Source organism: Thamnophis elegans, chromosome 5 (genome assembly GCF_009769535.1).
Source record: "Thamnophis elegans isolate rThaEle1 chromosome 5, rThaEle1.pri, whole genome shotgun sequence".
NCBI classification, from domain to species: domain Eukaryota; kingdom Metazoa; phylum Chordata; class Lepidosauria; order Squamata; family Colubridae; genus Thamnophis; species Thamnophis elegans.
The window spans coordinates 20,056,701-20,077,972 of record NC_045545.1 but is presented as its reverse complement, the minus strand read 5'-3'; the positions used below and the strand labels follow the sequence as shown (position 1 = coordinate 20,077,972).

The 21,272-nt window shown below is 38.1% G+C and overlaps 1 protein-coding gene across 3 annotated transcripts in view; it reads right to left on the bottom strand.

Annotated features, from left to right (window-relative positions):
- ADGRL4 (adhesion G protein-coupled receptor L4) overlaps window positions 1-21,272 on the bottom strand; it is a 106,618-nt gene that overhangs the window by 19,286 nt on the left and 66,060 nt on the right. For all 3 annotated transcript variants that reach the window (XM_032218832.1, XM_032218835.1, XM_032218833.1), the window contains 8 exons: window positions 20,113-20,289; window positions 19,830-20,013; window positions 16,902-17,018; window positions 13,186-13,379; window positions 11,585-11,761; window positions 9,822-10,022; window positions 8,120-8,340; window positions 6,534-6,600 (listed from right to left, as the gene is read on the bottom strand). In XM_032218832.1, coding sequence (XP_032074723.1) covers window positions 6,534-6,600; window positions 8,120-8,340; window positions 9,822-10,022; window positions 11,585-11,761; window positions 13,186-13,379; window positions 16,902-17,018; window positions 19,830-20,013; window positions 20,113-20,289 — 1,338 coding nt within the window. The remainder of the gene's footprint in view (window positions 1-6,533; window positions 6,601-8,119; window positions 8,341-9,821; window positions 10,023-11,584; window positions 11,762-13,185; window positions 13,380-16,901; window positions 17,019-19,829; window positions 20,014-20,112; window positions 20,290-21,272) is intronic.

Sequence of the window (21,272 nt, the reverse complement as noted above, 5' to 3'; positions counted from 1 at the left end):
TTGCATAGATGTATAGGTTACAGTGATAGCCTTTGCTTTCTTCTTTTTTCATTGTCTGAAAGAGGCATGAGAAAAATCACTGAGGTTTCTGACTATATTATTGAGAGGTATCTGAGAATCTAAAATGAAAACTTTATATGTAATCAGATACTCTTCTGTGCCACTGGACTACTGCTATAATCAAGTATCCAACTTACATAGGCACTTTAGTTTCCTAAGTGAATTTTCAAAATTTCCCTTTTACATAATAGCAGTAGACTTATATACCGCTTCATAGGGCTTTCAGCCCTCTCTAAGTGGTTTACAGAGAGTCAGCATATTGCCCCCAACAATCCGGGTCCTCATTTTACCCACCTCGGAAGGATGGAAGGCTGAGTCAACCCTGAGCCGGTGAGATTTGAACCGCTGAACTGCTGATCTAGCAGTAGCCTGCAGTGCTGCATTTAACCACTGCGCCACCTTGGATAATAATCATGGGAGAACACCCACACACAACTAAGATCTGTTCTTGCTTTATGATACATGGTGTGCAAAATTTTAGTTCTGACACCAGTACCTGGGGTGGACACTGAGGCATATATGATAATATTTCTTCTTCACTCTTGGCCAGAGAAATAAAGAGGCATTTGTTTCCTTTCTTACTAGCTTATATATCCAGTTATCACTCACTCTGAGCAGCTTAGTATACTGTATTCCATAAAAAAGGTTAAAAATTGCACATAAAGATCTCTCTCAAATTAACTCTCAGTTCCATACTAGGCATATAAACTGACTCAATTCGAAAACAAATATCTCATTATAAAAGGAAGTAACATGATATTTCTGTTCCCAAGTCCTGTTGGAAAAACTAGATTTCAATGGTCTAAGATAGGTTGGGGCCTTCTCCTGCACAATGCTTTTCCAAAGAAATATGACTTAAGAATCCTTTCCATCTTGCTGATCATCTGTCTATTCATGGTTTTTCCCCAGCGTTGGTGAATTTAATATTGGAAAAGGTTAGGTATCAATGTTTCAGAAAGGAAAGACTGGATCTGTTGGAGCTAAGCAATTCTTAGGGGCCCTTGGCATGATTTCTAATGACTTGTCTCCCAGTAATTTCATGGAAGCTTTCATTTCCAGCCTCCCGACAGCAGCCTGGGAGGAGGTAAATATTGCAGAACTTCTTGACTTCCCAGTGCTTCATAAATATCCTTTCATGTAAGCTTGCTTTGCCAATCTCTTTTCTGTTCAGGAGTGGTTACAGTGGCTGAATACAGTATCACAGCATAGAAGTTAGCAGGCTTAGCTTAACCTTTTTATATCGCTTGTAGCCATAATTACTTTCACTCCTTCCTGCAGGCAGGTTTTCTCTAGTTCCCTAAAGCTTATGTTGAAGTCATTATTTTATTTTTAAAACTATATTACAGTTGCAAACTCCCTGCCCAGTCAAGCTTTGATCTAATCTGAAATATAGTCTCGGAATTATTGGTGGTGCAATAAAGGCTGCAAAGAGAAGCAAGTTGGGGAAATTATCTTTGGCATGCAGCTTGTTTTACAAAGGTTTAAAGTACTCCTTCCACTTTGCATGCTCACGGTGACCCAAGATTTTTCTTTAATATTTTCTCATCAAGAAAATAATAATTAAAACGTTGATAGGATCAATTATGCCACAGGCCTACACTTCAGAATTCTAATAGTACTTCAGGCATTAATGAATAAATATTTCAAGAAAGTGAGCTCTGTTTAAACACTTGGAAGGGAACAAGTGTACAGTGATGAATGTTTAAGTGAATGTCTTTTTAAAACCAGATCTGTAATATTAAAATTGCTTCATTGTCTTAAAACAAAGTGTGATGTTGTAAATAACCTTTATAAATCTGTAAGTTTGCTATAACCTTAATAAAGTACGTGAAACTTCCAAGGCATATTATAATATACTCTAACATCAAATTATCTCCCACCTGTTCCCCCTTTACTTATAAAGAAATATCTAGAAAAGCCTTCCCCCACAAGGTTTATTTAAAACATTATGGATTCCAAGTATTAAGTGGTTCATTTTATCATCCTAATGAAAACACAATGTTTCTCAATTGTTATATCACTATGCTATATTGTCATAAAACACAAAGGTAAAGGTTCCCTCGTACCTATGTGTTAGTCGTTCCCGACTCTAGGAGACAGTGCTCATCTCCATTTCAAAGGTAAAGACCCTGCACTGTCCGAAGACGTCTCCGTGGCCATATGGCCGGCATGACTAAACGTTGAAGGTGCACGGAACGCTGTTACCTTCCTACCAAAGGTAGTTCCTATTTTTCTATTTGCATTTTTACATGCTTTCGAATTGCTAGGTTGGCAGAAGCTGGGACAAGTAACGGGAGCTCACTCTGTTACGTGCACTAGAGATTCGAACCGCTGAACTGTTGACCTTTCTGATTGACAAGCTCAGTGTCTTAGTCACTTAGATTTTTAAAAAAATCATTTTGATTACATGATGGGCATATTCCTCTCAATGGGAAAAAATCATATTCCCTTTTAGGCATAGATGACCTGACTAGAAATGTTTATGAAATTATTACCTTCTTTACATTAGTTTGCAGCTCAAGTTATTAGAGAGATCATATCAAATTAATATAAGTATTTTTTCTAGATCAAGTATTCACAGGTATCACTGTTGCTAAGATTATTTCTACATCTGTTAATGTTCTTCCTGGTTGTGGAATATTGTATGAGCAGAGCAATATTTTTCTACCATTTCTTCTCCAATGCTGAAGGCAGCAATGCCACATTGAAAAGCCAGATAGATTAGCTATGTTGGTAAAGTAGACAGATTAGTTCTATTCTCCAACATACAGCAAAACTGCAACTAAAAATATGTTTTTTTTTTAAAGATGGCTGTATACAAGTGCCTTACAAATGTCAGTGGGCTCTGCAGACTATTTGGGAAAATTTTGAAGAAAAGCCTGCAACTTGTTTAACAGGGAAAAATGAATTCTTATAAAGTATCAGTTTTAAGACACATTGAAACCTTCTTTCACATTCTCCCTCCCCCCAATGTTCAAATATCTCCCTTTTTCAATAGCTTCTTAGCAAAATCCACCCCTACAAATGAAAAAGGCCATGAAATGAATTGGAGCAAAACTGTAAACATTTGGACAATATTGCTAGCATACACTTGTTCATGGACTTGTCTGAAAATAAGCTTGTTTGGCTTGAATATAAAACCACTGGTCAATGGGATTAATAAGAAATTTATTCAGGTCATGGATCATATGGACACCTGGAAAAAGCAGGGGTAGTATTGCTTTAAGGCTTTTCCCTAAATTAGGTCATTTGGAATAGTTATCCATAGCTCATGCTGAGTTTCCCAAACTTAAATTTCCCTTTTATAACTGCACCAAATTGATTGAAAAGAATGTCATTGCTGGTGCATGTGTAGCTTTGGTGGTGGCAGACGTCCTAGGACCTGCCTGCTAGCAAAGGACCTAACTGGGCTTTCGCGCAAACTATCGCCCGTCGTCCCATGCTCAGAAAGCAAGTCCTGGCCCAACCTCATAAAGTGGCGAGGAAAGATCCGCATTTAAAGATAGGAGCCTTAACCACCACCGAGGCCTGCCGTTCGAAGAAGCGGGTGGAGGAAGCAATTGCTCCTTGTTGTAGGTCAGTTTGGCGGAGGGGGGGAAGAAATCGATTTTTTCTGTCCCTCTCCATGGATCCTCACCCCAATTGGAAACGAGCTGGCTATGAAAGAAAAGGGAGTGCGACCCGCACTGCATGTACAGACAGCAAAAGAAGGAAAAGGAGAAGAGTTCCAAGCGGTGCTTTTCAAACAGCCTCCTCTCCTCTCCCTTCTTTTGCTATTTGAACAAGCTGTGCGGGTTGCACTCCCTTGTCCTGGCTGTCCCGCTGCCCGCACGCACCTATGTTTTCCAAGGCATGGAGCAATTCTGGAGCCCATCCATCACCCTCATGGAAAACATAAGCACGCACGAACAGCCTGCACAATTACAGCCTCTCGGAAGGAAGCCAGAGGTAGTGGGGCAGCCGGGTCCCTCGCCCTCAGAGGGAGGAAGGGCCAGTTGGGAGAGGGGCTTTGGTCCTGCTGCCTCTGGTGGATGAAGCTTTACTGGCCCGCGGTGAAGATTCCGGAGCCATTGGTCTTGGGATGTTCTGCGGAACCCCCCAGGGAAGAACGCTGCTGCTAGCTACTTTTAACCATATATTTTGCCCCCATGTCTGCAGAATGCTGCAAAAAACCATGAATACAGGCCAGTTGTTGAGTGTTTCAAATGTGATTGGAACACTCAACAAGGTGACCACAGTATGTGTGTGTCTGTGTCTGTTTCTGTGTCTATGTGTGTGTGTGTGATAGAGACAGACAGATAGACAGAGGCACAGAGAGATAGAGGGAATGAGAGAAACACAGACACAGAGGGAGAGAGGAGAGAGATAAACACAGAGAGAGAGAGAGAGAGAGAGAGAGAGAGAGAATCACATAGAGAGACACAGAGGTAGGGAGGGAGGGAGAGAGACGCAAAGAGCCACACACACACACATACACACACACACACAGTCTCTCTCTCTCTCACACACACACAGACAGACTCACACAGAGAGAGAAAGAGAAAGAGAAAGAAAGGAAGAAATAAATAAATAAATAAAAAGAAATAAAAAGTGAGAGAGAGATGAAAGAAAAAAGAAAAAAGGGACAGAGAGACAAAAGGAAGGAAAGAAAGAGAGAGAGAGAGAGAGAGAGAGAGAGAGAGAGAACACATGGCCAGCAAGCCACTCCCACCAGGTCACATGGCCGGCAAGCCACTGCCACAAAGGAGGCCACACCCACAGATTAGGTTCGAAATTTTTTTGAAATCCACCCCTCTGCAGTGCTACCATTTCCCACTTGTTAGGCTTTCGCCACGCTCCTTTTTGGTGATAAATCTGCCCCCCCTTCTCTTTTTGAGGCTGCAGAGTTGACTGGTTTCCACAGGGCTAACGCGGCTTGGGAGGATTTTCCCCACAGGGTTTGGCGGAAAATGTCGTGGAATGAGGGTTTTGCAAAACGGGGAGTTTCCCCTTAAGGCTCCACCATGTCCCCACGTTCTATATCTGGATGGGTTCGCTGGTTCGCTCCTTGCCTTGATCAGGGCCTGTAGTGTACATGCAGTGGGCGAAAGGAGTGAGGGGGGGAGGGATATTGGACAGGAAAGTCCATTGGAGTTGGCCGGCTAATAAATTCAAATAGGTAAATACTTAAAAAAGAAACTTTGGGGGCTACAGGACTTGGGATCCTGGGGTCAATCCACAGATTGCAAATCGTGTTTCAGGTACCCCAAATAGGGGTTTGTATTATTCAACCGGAATCCAATCAACCCTATTGTGGTTTAGTGGGACACATGAAAACCAGGACTAATGCTAAGATTGTTTAGCTCTTGCATGACTCGTGCTCCTGCAAGAGATCGGCATATTTTGCAAATTCAGAAAGTTAAAAGGGTCTTTATCATAAGGAACCTATATGTACTTGCAAGAAAAATAAAAGACAGATTATATGCAAAGACAACATCCCCACCAAAGTTTTTTTTAAAAATAATGGTCATATGGCCGGCAAGCCACTCCCACCGGTGATATGGCTGGCAAGCCACTCCCACAAATGAAGCCACACCCACAGAATAGGTTCCAAATTTTTTTGAAATCCACCACTGATACCAACCATGTAATAGATTTATGCTTACTGCATTTCATGCTAACCGTGCAAATATATTTTAAAGAAAAATTTTATCAGCAAATGAGGACCAGGAGTTATTTATATCATTGACATAACAGTTCAATGTTTCTTACTTGACCTAAATTAAGTCGTACATGTTTAACTTCCTGGCACTTTGGAAGCATCAAATATTTCCAGAAGATCAAGTCTGAAAACAATTCCAAGAGGAATTAAAAAAGTCTCCTTCCATCTGAAATATAGGCTATCAATTCTCAACTTGCCTGTCTGTGTGAAATAGCAGGTTCTTGTCTCTGATGTTGCAATTTTGTTTAAAATAGCCTTGATGATGGCAGGGTACACGAGAATGAAAAAAATCAAAAAGATGACAGCCTAATCTTCAAAGATGACCGATCACAGATAAAAGATTAAGTAACTCAGCATTTGAAATACCAGATTATCTGTCTCCTGGCATCATGTCTGTATACCTCTCCTGCTGAGTTCTGCCAAGATACAACTGACATGTAAAGATGCTACATCTTACACAACTGAATTGCTATAGAGAATTCTGTTCCCTCCAGCCATCGGGTTAAAAGAAACAAATCCCCAACTGAAATATTTAGTTAATCAAACATATGTTTTTTTGAGTCAGGCAAAGCACTTAGATGTACAAGAGGTAAATATATTTTAGAGTCAGTTATATAAAAGCCTTTAAAATAGTTCATTTTGCCATATTTAAGCACTCACAGATGGCCTATCAATGGGTAAGTAATGATTACACACCTTTTGTTATTATTACTACTTTATGTATTCCAGTTTTTTTAAAAAAAAATAAATATGGGAAGAAAAGCATACTTACAAGGATTATTAGACATGCTGGTCCTATAAAACTCCATATAAAGTTATTCTTTGTGCTGAGCCAACATCTGAAAGGTAAATAGGATGAAACATTTTGAACTACATTTACAGATTAAACCAACTTGGCTTGATATGGAGTGCCGAAGCCAAATATCTTACTTTTTTTGGTATTCTTATTTCTGGACAAAAGTCCAGAACATTGTTTCTGTGGCTAGAGGTGACCCATTTTTTGTAGATCTGTACAGTGTTTCAAAGGTGTGCTTTGTTTCAAGAGAGAAACATACTTTCAAACCTGTTTGGCAAAGCATTGTACACTAATTTAAAAGGAGAGGTGAAATAGCCATGTTGTTTCACTTCACATTGTTTGAACCCCTGGTCAGGCAATCAGCTACTGGATAGGCCAGAAAAAGCTTTGGAGAGAGTCACTGTATCCTCCAAATTCTAGAACTGATGAAAGAGATGATAAGGCAGAGAGACTATGGGAGGTACCTGAACAAGGGGTATTGTGTTACCCCCATGGTGACATGACAATAGCCAGTTTTGTGTGAGTTTCAGGTACTGGTCTAGAAGCCAGGAGACTGCTAATTATAGTCTTGTCTTGGGCCAGTGACTCTCTCTCATCCCAATGTATCTCATACAGTTGTTGTGGGGAAAAATTGGAGGAGGAAGGAGTATTAGGTTTATTCACTATCTTAAGTTATCTATAAAGTACTAAAGGTGGGATAAAAATTAATGAACAAATAAATGGCTCGAAGAACCTTGATGCCTAATTGGACCACCTTGGATAGGCGTTGTTCCTGGTTAGAAGATATAGTGTTGCCTTAAAGATGGATGAGGTGAGGAAAAAGGAATCATTGAATAGATAGTAATGAAGAAAATTGATACAAAGTATGGAAGAAGCCCCTGAATTCTCCATCCCTGGCATTGACATAGCTGCCTATTCAAAACAATTTGAATGAAATTTAAGGTAAGAAAAACCACCTTTATAGATGACACCACTAAATTTGATCATTTGATTTTCTCTCACTCCAAAAATAAATAAATAAAAACATGTTGCCTCGAATGCATACTTTCAGACTTGATTATCTTATTTAGTCTTGGTTACAGATGACAGTTTCCCCTTGAATTGATATATTGGGTTTCACCCAATTCAATAGAGGAAACAGAACTTTGGAAAAAAAAGTGTCCATACATTGAAGCACAGTAGATATGTTTCTGAGGCTAAATATCTTCTGTCATTACCAAGGATCTTGTGAATGTTTCTAATATTTAGTCAAAAATCAAATACACTCAAGACACAATGAGAATGGTCAGCATAGGAACACCCATCCCTTATTGAGCACAAGAAATTGATGGCACAACACTTTATGGTGTTGAGTAAATTAAGATCTTCTACTCATTCTTAAATGAGGAGTGCTGTAGTCAAAAGTGTTAATGATATTTCAAAACTGTTAGTATCAAATGACTAGATTTGTTAAAAATATTGACAATGAGAAAATCATAGCCAAAGCATAGTTGTGCTATCACATCCTAGCAGACTGTATTTGGACCACATTTGAAGTATCCAAGATGTAAATAGTAACTTACACATCAGTTGTTCCATAGTATTTATACCCCAGTGCGGCAGAAATGCCAACCACCACTGCTGGGCTTACATAGCCAAAAATATAGAAATTCTTGTGTAAGAATCCTTTATTGTAGATTACTCCAACAACTATAAGATACAAGTGAATGCCTTCAATACACATCCATGCAAAAGCCGCTAAGAGGAAGTAATGGAGCAGTCCAGCAGTGATGGAACAGAATAGCTAGAAGGGAGGAAAAAAGGAACAGTAAAAGTGACTAATATGAAACAGTACATTTATTGCAATGCAGGTTAAAACTTTCTTCCTGTACAGAGGAAGCAGAGGTTTTTCTTACATTTTGTCTCAATACAACACTATTAAGGGCCTGTCATCAATTGTCTGAATGTGGAAACACTTGGACCAAAGTCATTTCAAAACTGAAGCAACATATATACTTGTTTTGCCCAGGTAAAATTTTTAACTTGAAGTATTCACCCTGACACATCAGACTATGCAAACTGCAGGCTAATCTACAGGCAGTCCTCGACATACAACAGTTCATTTAGTGACTGTTCAAAGTTACAACGGCATTGAAAAAATGACTTATGACTATTTTTCACACTTATGACCATTGCAGCCTTCCCATGGTCATGTGATTTACATTCGGATGCTTGACAATTGACTCACATGTATGACAGGTGTAGTGTCCCGGGGGTCATGTGATACCACTTTTGTGACCTTCTGGCAAGCAAAGTCAATAGGGAAACCAGATTCACTTAACAACATTTTACTAATTTAACATCTGCCATGATTCACTCAACAAATGTGGCAAGGATGGTCGTTAAACGGGCAACACTCAACACATTTCTCACTTAGCAACATAGATTTTGGGCTTAATTGTGGTTGTAAGTTGAGGACTACATGTATTCTCTCTTCCAGGAGATAGATTTAGATTTCCTTTGCTTTCCTTACAGCAATGTGGATAAGCAACATTTTTCTATACTGATTAAAAATAAAGCAACCCATAAAACAAATTGGCAGAACTCCTGCTGATATTGGAACATTGCCAGTCTAAACAATTAAGAGTCTGCCTCCACTTTCATTAACGAAGGTCTCAATTCTCCGTGAAGTCCACAGGCAGAAAAATTATTCAGTGGTGTTTAAAAACTCTGAACTGAACTGAATTGGCTGGAACTGTTTGATGAGGATAACGTTATAGTTATATTAAATGCCAATATTCACTTTAAGACTGGGAAATACCCCACAGACAGTGTCTGTTATATGCACACCATGGCATTATTGCATAAATGACAAAAATGATGCAATCTGTGTGATGAATAGAATAGAATAACAGAGTTGGAAGGGACCTTGGAAGTCTTCTAGTCCAAACCCCTACTTAGGCAGGAAACCCCACACCACGTCAGACAAATGGTTATCTAACATTTTCTTAAAAACTTCCAGTGTTGGAGCATTCACAACTTCTGGAGGCAAGTTGTTCCACTGATTAATTGTTCTAACTGTCAGGAAATTTCTCCTTAGTTCTAAGTTGCTTTTCTCCTTGATTAGATTCCACCCATTGCTTCTTGTTCTCAGATGCTTTGGAGAATGACACTCTGTTACAAGCCATATGACATCACATAGACTCACAAAGGCTCATTAGGACATACACCTTTGAAAATGCACACTTTAACGTACCATTTTCAGCATTAAGAAATGATACTCACCTTATTAGTGTTCATGTTAATTCCGATCAAAAAAATAAACTCTGCCAGGAAAAGGCTGCAACAGAGATTTTTATGAATCGTTGTTCTTGTACTTTGGATTTCACTGAAGAACCAAAATGTGAAAATGCACATGGCGAGGCAAATCAATGAGATAATTATTCCAAGTTGAGTGATTCTCGTAAGAATATAATCCTTTGCGTCCTGGGATTGAAGAAAAAGTTTAGTCTATTTGAACATTTGAAGAAAACCTTATTTTTGTTCTTTTTCCCAAGGTTGTCCATGTTGCAAGTGTATATGTGTGTTGTAGCATGTAAGGGTAGATGCACCTGCTCCATCATTTTATGGATTTTCCCTGGTTTCAGTAATACAGCAAATAAATAAAAAAACTCTTGCCTAGAATGTTTATTTTTAATATTGATTATCCATTTCTGTCTTGGTTACAGATGACAATTTCCCTTCCCTCCCCTCCCCTCCCCTCACACTTCTCTTCCCTCCCCCCTCACTCCTCCCCTCCCTTCCCTCCTCCCCTCCGTTCCCCTCCCTTGCCTTCCCTCATACCTCCCTTTTCTTCCTTCTCTCTCTCTTTTGTTATTATTCAAATTATTCAAAGTGTCTGGCACAGAGGAAGGAAAAATTAGTGTGGGTTTCATTTTAATGTCAATTGTACCCTTTCTGAATATCAAAATAATCTTTGTACATTTCTGAATGTTTCAGTGTCATTCATAAATAAAAAAAAGATATTATAAAGTTATAATGAAGAATGTTGGCACTAAAATGGATAAGCATATGAAGAAAACTGAAACACATAGTTTAGTTACTTTTCATGTAATTTATTAGCATAACTCTAGGTCAGCACTGCGAAATCTAATTTTTGAAATGTCATCTCCAAAGTGTGAAAAGTGTGAAACTTCTGTGTGTTCTTCATTCTAAACCTCTGGAGTGAGCACACGTTGTGAATATTAAAAATGATGAAGGACAAATGAGGGTCTTTCTAATGGCTTTCCGAGATACAGTACACAGACTAAGAAGTGATGCGGAGAAAAGTGTTTAATGAAACCCACAGTTCTTGCACAGAATAAGTTTGGCAAGGGAAAAAAAAGTTTGGACAGCAATCAATTCTCTTTCATTTCACAAAGAACTGATCAGTGGGGCAGCTGGAAAACAAGGTAGCAATTGCAGGGGGATAGGTTAAACTGTAGATAATATAATGCTCTTTGTCACATTGCAGAGTCAGGCTGTCAAAGAAACATCATTGATCCATACAATTTTACCAGGGATGCTGAAACTTTGGCATGCAACTGTAGTAATTTCTATTGTCTGTGAATCATAGTGCAGGGACTCATAGCCAGTATATATCTCTTATTGGACCTTTCTTCCAACTTAATGGAAGAGTCATTTCGAGTTCAGATTTTTTAAAAGTATAAGGCAGCCCATTTTTTTCAAATAAAGACGTATGAAAAAGTAAAACAACAACTGGCCATTTAAAAAAATGAGGTGTTCCATGATAAACCATGGAAAACGAACAGTAACCAACCCTCTAGCATAGAAAGATAGAAAAGGGACCACGTTGTACCAATGGATATCTAGAGATTCTAAGAATATGATGTTCAGGGTCAACCTAGCCACAGAAATATCTAAAGTGGTAGAGGAAGAGATTAATCTATTGGTTTGCAGAAAATATTCCTTATAAATGGGGTTTATGGCCCCAAATAGAAAAGATTAATTAAAAAAAACAGTCTTTAAATTAAAAAAAAGCCACTTACAACTTTAGAGCCATTTGAAGACATCAATACTGCAAAATGAGTAAGATGGTTACATCTGCATGAAGTATGTGTGCTATTGGAGTGGATCCTCTCACACCCTTCTGTGGCCCAGTTCCCTTCCATTGTGTCTTCTGAATAATTCCAAAATACACATTTAACATCTTTTTTGCCTACAGGCTGGAGCAGAAACAAAATGTGTTAAGAATGATAAACGGCATATAATTGTGTGAACCTCTTCTAATGAACAACCTCACCCCCGAAATTTGGAACGTCTTGAAGATCTGGTTCATATCTTTAGGGCCTGGGCCAGGATGCTAGTTGTATTTTATGCCATTGGACAATCCATAAGGAATCACAGTTAGTTTTTAAAAAATTGGTTGCTGTATCATATTATTCTTCGCTTGCTTCCTGTAGCCCTAATTTTGCCAAGGTAGTACATCTACTTTATTTTCTGTTGGATATATTTGACGTGCTTTCAATCTTGAACTTCTAACATCTATGGAAAATGCCTCTGTTTTTTTTTTAAAGTCCTTCTACCATCCTTTCCCCCTTATTCTACCTCCAAAGTTCACACATGGGTTGTTGTTGTTATTATATCCTGAACTGCCTCCAAATAATTCACAATCGGTCCTTGACATTCACAAGAGTGCCTAAATCAAGAAGCGCTTACTTTCCAAGAATATGTAGCGGAGTTTAATGGCTATGTGTGGATTAGAATGTTCATCTTTTCAATTCATATTTATCATTCTGTAGCTCTCAGCTGTTATGTACTATCACTGTATAATGGCAAGTAATCCAAAATGAAATATCCCGAATTACATAGCTATTCTGAAAAACTGTCACTGTGATTGCTGACGGCTATAAGAAACAGTGGCACTGTTCACTTAGAGGTCCTGTGAAATTTTATGCTTTGTGGTGGTTATACTTTGCTAAGTAACATAAGGAATGCAACAGTTTCCCACTTTGCAAGTGGAAAGATGCTCAGAATTGAGAGTTGGAAGTACAAATTTATTAGCACTGACCCTTTAGGACCTCCTAATCTACTGATCACCAGGGGGCAGTAGGGTGCTGGTAGAGTGTTAAGGGGTTTACTTCACCTATTACTGCTTGTGTTTAATCTGAAATAATTTCTTTTTTTCCTTACTTCCTGGGTATATAGTAGGAACCAATGATCTAGGCTTTACTTATTCCTATAATGCATTTTCTATAAATGAAACTTTCTTTTACACTTACAAAATGTGCTTCATTAATTTTTTTCTTGGGTGCTATTTTCTTTTTCAAAAATGTTCATATTCACTTCAGACTCCAACAAGGAACAGCCTTGGGTTACACTTGCAGATTGTTGACAAACGTGTAATAAGACTTCCATGCATTCATTATTCTTGTCAGTTTCACTTCACACTTTTTAATAGCTACCGACTCCTATTCCCTGCCTTGCACTTGCTGTGCTAAACTCAACGTTGTAATTTCCCTTCTAATTATATTATGGCAAACATATTGGCAAACAACAGAGTTAGAAGGACAGTGCCAACACAGCCCTTGCAACCCACTACAGAAAAAATACAGTCTTAAATGAGAGGGGTTTTAAAAAGAAAGCTTACCTGTAGATGTTTTAAAGTAAATATTATTTTCTCAGCTGGATACAGCCCAGGTGGAGTGGACCTAATTGCAGCAGCTATAACTGATGAACCTACTATTTCTCTATCCTCTGTATTTTCTGTCAGGGACAAATTCTGTGGTAATGAAAGCAGAGCTCCAATATTGTCGTATCGCAGAAACACAACTGCAACTGTGCCTATTCATCAAATAAAACATGCTTAGTTGTTTGAGAATTGTTGATTTTTAAAAATAAAAATAAATACTAAAATAATGTTTAGAAACACCAAGGAAACAACAATCAAAAGACCTTTTAAAACTCTGTCAAGAAAAATATCAAATCAATGGACATTTTGCAGCAAACTTACAGAAAGACAACAGAAACAGAGGGAAATGTTTAAAGCAATAAGGGATGTGCCACTATTAGAAATTAAATTTAATGATAAATCATTCAATCAAAGAATATTGTCCATATTTTTGGAAGATAAATCTTCCAACTGTACAATTTAAGAGGCTATAGGTTCCAGGCATTAGGGGATTCATTTCCAGTCCCAGACAAGTGTTGTCCACATTGCCCATTGCAACTATGCATGTGAATCTCCACTTCATTTGTAGTTAATGTAAAAAAAAAAAAGGTTCAAGACTTCATTCACACAGTCATGATTGCCATCCTCTTTTTTTTTTAACCCACTCGCACATCCCCTGCTCATATACTTCTCCAAGCAGTATAGTTCTTATAAACTGGACAACATTCTGAATGTAGACCAGTGGTGGATTTCCAATTTTTTTACTACTGGTTCACTTTCTCTCGCATGCGCTGCTACTGCGCATGTGCAGAAGCTTCTGTGCATGCGCAGAAGCATATGGGAGGGAGGGCAGAGCGTCCTGCCACCACTACTGCTGGTTCTCCTGATCTGGGCCAAACCGGGAGTAACCCACCTCTGATATAGACCTATATCTTTTCCTAACAAGTGGCTTTGCTTGGAAATGGTAATGACAGAAGGGTGATCATAATGTTTATGAAATAAAAGAAAACCCCAGCAAATGCTTTTAAAATCCAGCTATTTGGGTTCATTATTTCTCATCATTTAAACTTAAATACAGTATACCCAAATGCATTTATACCTTGCCAAGAATCTTGCTTCCCTCTATTGTTATGATCAACACTAAGCTCTGAAAGCATTTATGTTTGGTGCTCCCACTGAGACAGAAAGTCACATTAAATATTGTGTACAATATGGAGAAAGGAGCAATCAATAGGAGGCTAATTTCGGGGTCAACTCATACAAAGAGTTCAGATGTAACTCATAAGCAGACTCTGACACTTTGGCATAGCTACAAGAATGGCATCAAAAATATTTGGTTCCATTTCCAGCTAGCCAATTTTCTCTGAACCACAAGCTGTGATTAGAGAAGCAAACCTACTTCAGAAATCAGAGTTTGACACTGGCTTGTAAGCTAACTACATTTTATGTAGGATCACATAAAATGAAACCCCTGTTTACCAAGGGATGCAGAAACTTTTTTTTAATCTAATTTGTAATCAAGTCCATGAATCACATGTAATATAAAAGATATGTGACATAGTCAAAATGTAAACTTTAGGTTTAATTTCTTTGGCATTCCTCCCACTCCATTCCAATTTATTTTAAAATAGGAAAAAGAACAATACTTTGCAGACCGCATTAACAAGACCTGCTAAATTAAAGGTCCGTCTGACTGGGGGAAAAAAACTTTTAAACTATCAATTTCAAGTAAAACAAAACCAAAAAAGCAGCGATATTAGCACTCCCCCTGTGTACAGTTAAAAATATAATTTTACTTGTGGAATTATAGTCTTGTGGTTAAATTCCAGGTTCACGATACACCCCAGATCATGTACTACTCTATCACTTTGTACAAAATGATATCCCATTTTATTGGGAATAAATGACTTATTTAAGGGTCATGTAAAGTACCTTATATATTGGTATATTAAATATCCTACATAATCAAACATCTGCCCCTGAAGACTCAGATTGCTTTTGTTAGACTTCTCTCTTTTTACATGCCCTCCTTTTTCTCATCTACAAGGCACTTTCACAAATTTCCTTTTCTGCCTGCTTTCAGATAACCATAGACTTTTAAAATGGAAAGGAATCTTATAGAACTTCTAGTCCATGAGTGTCAAACTTGATTTCATTCATCAGGGTTTTGTTTGATCTTGGGCATGGCCAGGTTGGGTGTGGCCAGCTTGATGTCCCTAATGTCGGTGGTCCCTGTGGTGGCCCAAGTGCTCTGCCAGCGAAAACAAGCTCCCGAGCATTGTTTTCGGCTGCGATGGCTTCCTGCAACCTTCTGCCAGTGAAAACGGATCTCCATTTTTGCTGGCAGAGGCACCACGGGCCAGTCCTTTGCTGTTTCTAGGGTGGCCCCACAGGCCAGGTCTAAGCACCCTGTGGGCTGGATTCAGCCCACAGGCCTTGAGTTTGACACCCCTGATCTAGTCCATCTCACAGGTGAATGGAGAAACACACCAAATCAGGAAGATTTTGAAGATTTCATGTGAAAATGTCCAGTGAAAGAGAGTCTACCACTGTTCTAGGCAGGCGACTTATTTTTCTTACTTTTTTTTTTTTTAGATTTTTTTTTAAATATTCAGATTGTCTGTCAATCCATCCATCCATCCATCTCTTAATTTTAACTTCTTTGTTGTCATGCTTTCAGCCTCAACAGACAGCAGCTCAATCTCTCTTTTGAATAGGATGTTTGTTATATCCCGTATGTAAATCAGTTTTTATCTCTCCTTTTTTCTTTTGAGAGCTAAACACATCCAACTCCTTTAGCAGTTTTTATAGTCTACCCGGTTTGCCTCAATTACATTAGGAACTCTTTCTTCTGAGAGGAGACAAATAAGATACCAGGCAATTTCATTTTCACCATCTTCTTGTCATTCTGTTTTAGCCTCCCTGAGTCTATCCTTACAACCTCACACCAGCAGTTTGTATTCCTCCTTAATTATTAATCCCTGTTTCCATTTTCTATTCCATTTCAGTTTTATTTTTTGACACTGTGCTTTCCCCATTTTTTTCTTCTTTTTCCAAGCAGTTTGTGCTTGTGATTTCAGTATTTCATTTACCAACTTCTCTTATCCCTTTAATGCTTATTTATCATTTAGAATTTCACCCCAAGGTATTTAGCCCATATATCACTTCAGAAACTAGTGACTGAAACCATGACCAAAATGATGGAGAACTTCTACACTAGCGTTTCTCAACCTTGGAGGCTTTGAGATGGGTGGACTTCAACTGCCAGAAGATAGCTGAGGACTTCTGGGAGTTGAAATCCATCCATCTTTAAGCCACTAAGGTTGAAAAACACTGTTCTACACTATTTCAGTGATTCTGCCCAGGATTCAAAGGACACAGGGGACTGTTTGCTGATGATTGCTCCCCTGAAATCTAAGGAAAAGGTTTCCTTATAGGCAAATGTAGTTTCCACAAGCTCATTACCAGTCAATGTATGCAACAGATCATAAAATACTTATGAAGATTTATTAGTGTAAGAATGAAAATCCCATAACGGCACCAATTTTTTCCACTTTCTATTTCACCTATTTAACTTTATAGTGGATTTCTTCATGCTGCAAGTGGAACAATGCGGCTGATGAATCTTAGAAAAAAGAGAGGGTTTTCCATTGAGTTCAGATATTGTACCAACAACCCCAAACCACCATCCTAACCTTTAGCAGGCGATATTTCTTTTTTCTTTGCAGAGATCTTAATACTGTCTCCTCTCATCTGAGTATTTTGGTTGATGAGGTTCACCTTCTCCGGGTCAAATGTATAAAGTCTTACAGCTGAAAAAGAAAAAGGGCAATAATGTCTTTGGAAATAACAATTACGCTGAAGACTAGCTTAATATAAAGTTTTGCAAGAACTATTGGAAGCAGTTTTCGACATGCGACCATAATTGAGCCCGAGCAAGAAATTGTTAAGTGAGTTTTGCCCTATTTTAGAAACTTTCTTGCCACAATTGTTAAGGGAATCCCTAAAGTTGTTAAATTAGTTACACAGTTGTTAAGTGAATCTGGTTTCTACGTTGACTTTGCTTGTCAGAAAGTTGCAAAGGGGGATCACGTAACTCTGGGACATTGCAACTGTCATAAATATGAGTCAGTTGGCAAGCATCTGAACTTTGAGCATGTGACCATGGGGATGCTGCAATGGTCATAAATGTGAAAAAGAGTCATAAGTCACTTTTTTTCCAGAGTCGAACGGACACTAAATGAAATGTTGTAAGTCAAGAACTACCTGTACACTGGGCTATACTGTTATTACAGCTTCAAAAAGCACAAAGTTATTAATGTTTTCAAAAACCCTTCAATCCTGTAATTGCACAGCAAAGTGTAGTGGTGTCTAAATAACAGAACATCCTATTATGTGAATGATCTTATTGTGTGTGCTTGTATCTCTCAAAGTTCAAGTACATAAATTAATATGTCAGTATTAATATTATCCATTCATATTAATGCATAATATTAATACATTAACATGATGTCATGCTATAGATTTCACCCTTTGTCCCTTTTGCTCCATCCCCAACACCGATCCATAGCCCTTCACTATTTTGCTCATGTGCTTTAAGCTCTAGCACCATGTTATTCATGGTAGGTGGATGTCCTTTAATTCCATATTTGTACCTTTTCATTCTTTGCCTGGGGGGAAAAATGTAACCTCTAATTTGCTTTGCATTAAGTGAGGTTTGGTAAAGAATAACGAAAGCTGCTTTCAGAAGAGCTTCCACTTTATTAAAAATGCATTTCTGAAAGTGAATACCAATTTCTTTAAAAGCACAGGAGACAATACCTTTGAAAGTATTTATTTTGCAATCTATTCAGTGTGTGTTTATGTGAAGATAAAGGCATGCAATTCAACTGCATTGGACTCTAATGATATTTGTTGTCAAAAACAAACAGACCAAATATCAACCCCCACTCCCACCGCAGAGTAGAAATGAGAAAGTAGCACACAAAATCTTTTAGCGTTACATTTCAGTCCAGTGCTTTAATCCTCTGTAAAACAATGGAAAAGTCAATGAGCAATTTTGTTATAAACAAAAGTTTGACTGATGGGTTGGAATTACTTAGCAGCATACCTCTACTTATGCAGAATTTTTGTTTAGTTATTTATTTTTAAAGAATGATGGTTTTCAAAATGCAGGCTCTCATTAAAGGCTTTTCCAGCACCTAAGAAAGAAGTTCTCCTTTTTCCTAAATAGAATAGAATAGAGTAGAACAGAACAGAATAGAATAAACCGAGTTTGAAGGGACCTTGGAGGTCTTGTAGTCTAATCCCCTGATCAGATAGGAAGCTCTATACCAGGGGTGACAAACTCATGGCCCATGGCCCGGATGCATCACATGCTGGCCCTACCCCTACCCAGTTTAACAATGGGGAAAAAAGTCCCGATACATCATGTGATGTCGCCATGATGACATGAGTTTGACACCCCTGCTCTATACCATTTCAGAGAAATGGTTGTCCAATCTCTTCATAAAAACGTCCAGTGTTGCAGCATTCACAACTTCTGGAGGCAAGTCGTTCCACTGATCAATTGTTCTTACTGTCAGGAAACTTCTCCTTAGAAGAAACATCTCTTTAAGAAGTTGATTTTTTCCTTGTTTCGTTTCCTGCCCTCACTTGCTTTGGAGAATAGCTTGACTCCCTCTTCTTTGTGGCAACCCCTGAGATATTGGAACACTGCTACCACTGTTGAGGGACATCATCAGGAGAATATGGATGATTTAAAAGTCAGGAAAGAGTAGTCTTTTTTCTATTGAAAGAACTACAGGTAGTGCTTGACTTACAACCATTCATTTAGTGACTGTTTGAAGTTACAACAGCACTGAAAAAGTGACTTATGACCATTTTTCACACTCAGCATCCCCATGGCCACGTGATCAAACTTCAGATGCTTGATTCATATTTGTGACAGTTGCAGTGCCTTGGAGTCATGTGATCAGCTTCTGCAACTTTCTGACAAGCAAAATCAATGGGGAAACCAGATTAATTTAACAACGGTGTTACTAACTTAACAACAGCAGTGATTCACGTAACAACTTTGGCAAAACAGATCATAAAATGGGGCAAAATTCACTTAACAAATGTTTCACTTAGCAACAGAATTTTGGGGGTGACTTGTGGTTGTAAGTCAAAGACTATCTGTATACTCCTCGTATGTTAAGAGACTGTAATGAAAGAAATGCATAGGCTGCTTGGGAATATATTTCTCATTGAAAAAGGTTAAGGACTTTCATGCAACCGACAAGTCAGAGGCTGTCTATCTTGAGAAATAGGACTAGTAATCCGGTCAGTAATCCAGTGCAGCCTATCCAACTTTGGTGAAAAGTTTAGCTAAGCTTCTAGCTAATACATGCCTGAAAATCAATGGCAGGGTTAGATGTGCAATACCAAGAGGTTACCTAGCCTTCTATTCAGTTCTAAATACCAAGAATAAATAGCTCACATCCATTGGATTTCAAACAGTTGAGAACAAACTTACAATTCTGCTTCTAATGTCAACAATTTGTCTGCAAGGATGCAAAAGAAGAAAGCAAGCAAGAAGAAGAACAACACATCTTCAATATGTTTTGTTTCCCTGTGCGTACCCATATCACTAGCATTAACATCTACTTCTGCCATCTTTGGGAAATTCTGAGATAGGAAGGCTGTTGTTTCCTCGGCAGCATGCATCAATTTGGTGAGGCTTCTTCTTCTATTGTCTGCTGGGATAGCTTCCCAAGCTGTCTTCTTATCCTCCTGAACAAAATTATTTACAGTACTAACAAATTCCTGTTGGGTTAATAAAAAGACTATGTTAACTTTGTATGCTGTATCCCAAGTAAGATAAGCTTGTAAGTAACCAAAACTTTAACTCTTGAGTTCACTCACATTAAGAGTTTGATCTCGAAGCCTCTCATCAGAAATGGTGTAATTTGTGGTACTCAGCAAGGAAAAGGATACAGATAACATTTCAACGTAAGAAATTACTTCAGCTGGTGTAACGGGTCCTATGCTGTTTTTGTTGATTTCTTGTAATACAGCCAGAGGATCTTTTAATTCACTAATCTGAAAGAAAGTTTTAAACCATCATGCATGTCGTCCAATACTTCCTTTTAAATGAAGAGTTATAATTGGTGCTCAATTGATAGTTAAAAAGTTGCTACTACCATTTTTTGGTTCTTTTTTTTGCTGAGCTTAAAAGAGAGAGAATTATGTGGTGGATAAAATATAGGTTGTCTACACAGAGAAAGTCCAGATTCAAATATAACCTTGCCATGAATTTCTGGATAGTAATAAATATTTCTAAGTAAGGCGATCTCACAACGTTGCACTAAGAATGTTTTGCTCGATATATAAAGATTATTTCTACCCAGCAATTCTTACCCTGGGATCAATATTTGCTCCAGGATAAATTTAATTTTAATAATCAATTCTGTGTACCAATTTCAGGGTATTTATGTTATATGTGGCTGGACTACCACTGAAATAATTCATAGGCTTAAACAAGAAAGATAACTAAATATATATTAGTTCTGTTTCTCTTGTTGTGAAATGGCAGAGTTGTGAGGAAAATTTAGTGTGGGAAATATCATTAATGTTAAAAGATAGATTGGGGGTTTGTAAAATATCTAATCTTGCTTGAATTATAGCCTGATACCAGGAGACAACATAAATAAACTGCAAATACAAGTGCACTGGCAATTTATCAAACTTTTATATGGGAAAGAAAGGTGCAATTAAGTTTTGTAAAGGTTCTCTAGCTTCCAGAAGAAATGAATACTAGCTTTGTATGAAGGAAGTCCATTTTATTTTTATTCTGGGTATGGCACTACATAGTCCTTGAAGCTTTTCTAAAATTAAAGTAACTAAAGGAAATGACAATGAATCCAACTTCAAAAATCTTATAATCATATAATCAACCGTCTTGAGTTTCTTCTTGCCACACGCTGCAGGATATTTTCATTCTGCAGTTCTGTGCTCTGTCACTTTAACTACAAAAGTTAGGTCAATGAATCAGATGCCTATAAAATGTCTTAAATTAAATTAAT